At 44.9% G+C, this 5,203-nt stretch overlaps 1 protein-coding gene across 1 annotated transcript in view; it reads left to right on the top strand.

Annotated features, from left to right (window-relative positions):
* The first annotated feature begins 1,881 nt into the window (after nt 1-1,881).
* GDF3 (growth differentiation factor 3) overlaps nt 1,882-5,203 on the top strand; it is a 6,053-nt gene continuing 2,731 nt past the window's right edge. Inside the window, exon 1 of the mRNA XM_025402932.1 lies at nt 1,882-2,214. Within this exon, the coding sequence (XP_025258717.1) occupies nt 1,947-2,214 (268 nt within the window). The 5' untranslated portion in view covers nt 1,882-1,946. The remainder of the gene's footprint in view (nt 2,215-5,203) is intronic.

Below are 5,203 nucleotides of genomic sequence, written 5' to 3' on the forward strand. Positions count from 1 at the left end.
AAAAAAAAAAAAAAAAAAAAAGATACAAATAGGAGATAAGAGAAGTGGGACCTGGGAGTGGTGGCACATGCCTGTAGTTCTAGTTACTTGGAGGCCGAGGCAGAAGATTCCCTTGATCCAGTAATTCAAGGCCAGCCTGGGCAACATAGTGAGACACTCCCTAAACCTAGTCTCTAACTCTAAAAAAAAAAAAAAAAAAGGAATGAGGAAAACCTCACTATATAAAAGAGTGAGACCTCTAGAAATAGCAACCAATTAATTCCTTAATTTATTTTTTGCACAGATATTTATCGAATGTCTACTACCTGCCGGACACTTTCCTCACCAGTGGAGATACTTTGGGGAAAAAAGACACACTGAAGATACTTAGGCAAAGAGACGCAGTTCTGATCCTCAAGGCATGAGTTGTCTGAAAGGGAGGGAGGCACACTGTAAAATGCACTGCAAAAACTGTAATGGAGGGCGGGGCGCGGTGGCTCACACCTATAATCCCAGCACTTTGGGAGGCGGAGGTGGGCGGATCACCTGAGGTCGGGAGTTTGAGACCAGCCTGACCAACATGGAGAAACCCCATCTCTACTAAAAATACAAAATTAGGCGGGCATGGTGGCACATGCCTGTAATCCCAGTTACTAGGGAGGCTGAGGCAGGAGAATCGCTTGAACCTAGGAGGCGGAGGTTGTGGTGAGCTGAGATAGCGCCACTGCACTCCAGTTTGAGCGACAAAAGCGAAACTCCATCTCAAAAAAACAAACAAACAAAAAACTGTAATGGATGCCCAAGTATGGCTGAGTGGGAGAAAGAAGTATCTCAACCTATTTTGGTGAGTCGAAATTGTGGAAGTAGAGGTGATCTTTGCACTTGGTCTGTGTAAAGGCTCTGAGAAGAAATCAGCTCACAGAACTACAAATAGGTCAATATAATTAGAGCATCCACACTAAGGATGGTGGGTGGTGAGAAATAAGGCTGGTGGCTGGGTGTGGTGGCTCATGCCTATAATCCCAGCACTTTGGGAGACCGAGGTGGGAAGACTGCTTGAGGCCAGGAGTTCAAGACCAGTCTGGACAACATGGCAAGGCCCCATCTCTATAAAAAATAAAACAATTAGCTGGGAGTGGTGCCCTACGCCTGTAGTCTCAACTACTCCAGAGCCTAAGGTGGGATGATTTCTTGAGCCCAGGGAGTTGAGACTTGCAGTGAGCCAAGATCAGGCCACTGCACTCCAGCTTGGGCGACAGAACAAGACCCTGTTTCGAAAATAAATAAATACATAAATAAAAATAAAATAAAATCATGAAATCTACTTGGGTATTTGTCTAATACAGGGGTGTCCAATCTTTTGGCTTCCCTGGGTCACACTGGAAGAAGAGGAATTGTCTTGGGCCACACGTAAAATATACTAACACTAATGATGTTAGCTAACACTAATGATAGCTGATGAACTAAAAAAAAAAAATCACAAGAAAGATTCATAATGTTTTACAAAAGTTTATGACTTTGTGTGAGGCTGCATTCAAAGCCATCATGCGCCTCATGCGACCCTCTGCATTGGTCTGTGCAGATGATGAATTATAAGTCTATGAATTATTCACTGCTCTGTTCCTAGTACCTATCTCAGCACCTTGCACATAATAGATGCTTAGTAACTGTTTGTTAAATGAATAAATGCATGTCTCCTTTTCACTCTGTCTACTGTCGACAACCTCACATTGTTGTAGAGTTTATGTCCATGCATTGGTAATCTTTATTCTGTGAACTTTTTCCTGGAATAGTAGAGCAAGAGAAGAGAAAAAAAAAATTCCGTCTTCACATCCAATGGCCTTTGAGGAGCTGGGAAGAGAGCAATTCACACTTGATTATCTTACATCAGATAAATTAGCAGCCCCTGAATTGTTGGGCAGTCTGGCAGTGGAGCTCTCCCCGGCCTGATAGCCACTCTAGAGGCCATGCTTCGATTCTTGCCAGATTTGGCTTTCAGCTTCCTGTTAACTCTGGCTTTGGGCCAGGCAATCCAATTTCAAGAATATGTCTTTCTCCAATTTATGGGCTTAGATAAGGCGCCTTCACCCCAGAAGTTCCAACCTGTGCCTTATATCTTGAAGAAAATTTTCCAGGATCGCGAGGCAGCAGCGACCACTGGGGTCTCCCGAGACTTATGCTACGTAAAGGAGCTGGGCGTCCGTGGGAATGTACTTCGCTTTCTCCCAGACCAAGGTAAGGAAATGGGAGTGTTATCCAGAAAAACATCTGGAACTGGGTGGTGTGAAGAAAGGACAATAGGAAATGGCAATTACTAATGTGGCCTTGTGCTGGTATTTTTCATATTTTATCTCATTTAATTCCAGCCCACGATCCTGAGAGCAAGTTAGATATTCTTATCAAGTTTCTAACAGTAAGGAAATGAGGCTCAGACAGTGGGTAACCTGTAATCTATTCAAGATCATACAGCTAGTGTGTGAGAACAAAGTCAGAATTTGAAACAGGTTTTTGTTTTTTGAATCAACTGCTTTGTGCTTCAGTTGAGATGAAAGAGGTGAAGGAGGAATCGGAGCTCAGTTTCCCACTCTTCAGCCCATATATACACATCCTGCCATCTTCTGTGTGGCAAGCAGGGTATAAAAATTTTGAGGTTGGTTTGCCCAGGACTCCTGCTTCCCTTATTTGCACCTCCTGGCTACTCTTGTTGGGTGGCAAAGGTTATTCTAGATTTGTGAATAGAGAGTAATAATATATACAGTTGTCATATCCTTTTTTAAAAGGATCCCAGGGAGTGGCATCCAATACTTTCCCAAACTGACCACCCACCAAATAACTTAGGTCTTCCATTAACAGTAGATCCTCCAACTCCATTCCTGCCCCTTGTTCTCCCCACCCAATTCTTATTCAAAGTCTGAAATGGGTGTTGAGAATCTGCATGTCTATACAACCTCCCGGGTGTTTCAGATGCAGAATTTAGAGCCTTGGTTAGTTTTACAGCAACTGGAGAGGAGATTTGAATATTTATTTGTCCAAGAAGCACTTATTGGATACCTATGGTGAGCAGGAACTGTGTATGGCCTTGAGAATACAAGATAAAGTTTGCTTTTTTTTTTTTGAGAGTCTCCCTCTGTCTTCCAGGCTGGAGTAGAGTGGCACGATCTCAGCTCACTGCAACCTCCGCTTCCTGGCTTCAAATGATTCTTCTGCCTCAGCTTCCCAAGTGGCTGGGATTACAGACATGTGCCACCACACCCAGCTAATTTTTTAGTAGAGACAGGGTTTCACTATATGTTGGCCAAGCTGGTCTCGAACTCCTGACTTCAGGTGATCTGCCTGCCTCAGCCTCCCAAAGTGCTGGGATTACAGGTGTGAGCCATTGCACCCAGCCCAGAATTACCTTTTTAAAATGCATATTGAGTCATACTGCTCCTCCACGTAAAATTCTCGTCTGCAGAATTCTGCAGGAGTTGACCCACCGTGCCCTGCCTGTTCTGACGCTGCTGCTTACTTCCCCAGTCTCACCTTTTACAACCTCTGCTTGCACACTCAACTCTAAGCTCATAGTCTATTCCTCCTAGAGCATGCATTCTTGGCTCATCTTCAAACGTGCTGTATCCAGGCTACCTGAAGTACTCCCTCAGAATTTGCCTGGTCAAGTACTTCAGGCTTTTCTTCTTCTTCCTCTTCCTCTCTTTTTTTTTTTCCCCTTGAGACAGGTCTTGCTGTGTCACCCAGGCTGGAGTGCAGTGGCACAATCTCAGCTCACTGCAGCCTCCACCTCCTGGGCTCAAGTGATCTTCCCACCTCAGTTTACCGAGTAGAGTAGTTGGGACTACAGGCTACAGGTGCGCACAACCACGCCAGGCTGATTTTTGTATTTTTTTTTTTTTATAGCGATGAGGTCTCACCATGAGGCTGGTCTCTAACTTCTGAGCTCAGGCAATGGCCTGCCTTGACCTCCCGAAGTGCTGGGATTACAGGCCTGAGCCACCTTGCCCAGCCAAATTTTGTTACGTTTTGAATGATGCTTGAGAATGAAAACGCATGGTGGTGGGGCGCCTAAGAGTGTTTGGGTTTGAGTTGCAATTTCTCCCCAAGCTGAATGACTTTAGAAAATACCTATTTAAGGCCGGGCGCGGTGGCTCACACCTGTAATCCCAGCACTTTGGGAGGCTGAGGCAGGCAGATCATGAGGCCAGGAGTTTGAGACCAGCCTAGCCAACATGGTAAGCTCTCCCGCCCGCCGCCCCCACCCCTGTCTCTACTAAACATACAAAAAAAAAAATTAGCCGGGTGTGGTGGCGAGCACCTGTAATTCCAGCTGAGGCAGGAAAATCCATTGAACACCCAGGAGGCGGAGGTTGCAGTGAGCCAAGATCGCACAACTGCACTCCAGCCTAGGTGACAGAGCAAGGCTCCGTCTCAGGGGGAAAAAAAAAACAGAAAATACCTACTTAAGCGTGAAGTCATCCTACCAAACAAAATGATGGCGTTAGGCCAAATAAGTTATTTGTGGAAAGGGAAAAATTGAAGATGCAAAAAATAAAATAGTAAAAGTATCCTTATTGGGTCTTTTCCTAGAGGAATAGGTAAAATTTGAAAATTCAGGCAGGAAAGTTAGCTTAGAAAACGGAGAGCACACTTGTAACTTCAGAAGAAGGGCATCCATGGACAAAAATCAAAGAATCACATTGTACTTCAATATGAGGAGAGGCTGGAGCAGTGGCTCATGACTGTAATCTCAGCACTTTGAGAGGTGGGAGGATCCTGTGACCTCAGGAGAGCAACATAGGGAGACCCTATCTCTACAAAAACTTAAAAAAAAAAATTGGCTGGGCGTGGTGGCTCACGCCTGTAATCCCAGCACTTTGGGAGGCCAAGGTGGGCAGATCACCTGAGGTCAGGAGTTTGAGACCAGCCTGGCCAACATGGTGAAACCCCGTCTCTACTAAAAATGCAATTAGCCGGACATGGTGCGCTCCTATAATCCCAGCTCCTCCAGAGTGAGATGCAGCAGAATTGCTTGACCCCGAGAGGCTGAGGTTGCCATGAACTGAGATTAAGCCACTGCACTCTAGCCTGGGTGACAAAGCAAGACTCCGTCTCGGAAAAAAAAAAAGTAAAGCCAATCTGAATGACTGGACTTTGGCCAACAACACCTGACAGTCTAGGTTACTCTTTTTTTTTTTTTTTTCTTTTTTTTTTTTTTTTTTTTTTTTTTTTT

The sequence above is a fragment of the Theropithecus gelada genome, chromosome 11 (assembly GCF_003255815.1).
Source record: "Theropithecus gelada isolate Dixy chromosome 11, Tgel_1.0, whole genome shotgun sequence".
Lineage (NCBI taxonomy): Eukaryota > Metazoa > Chordata > Mammalia > Primates > Cercopithecidae > Theropithecus > Theropithecus gelada.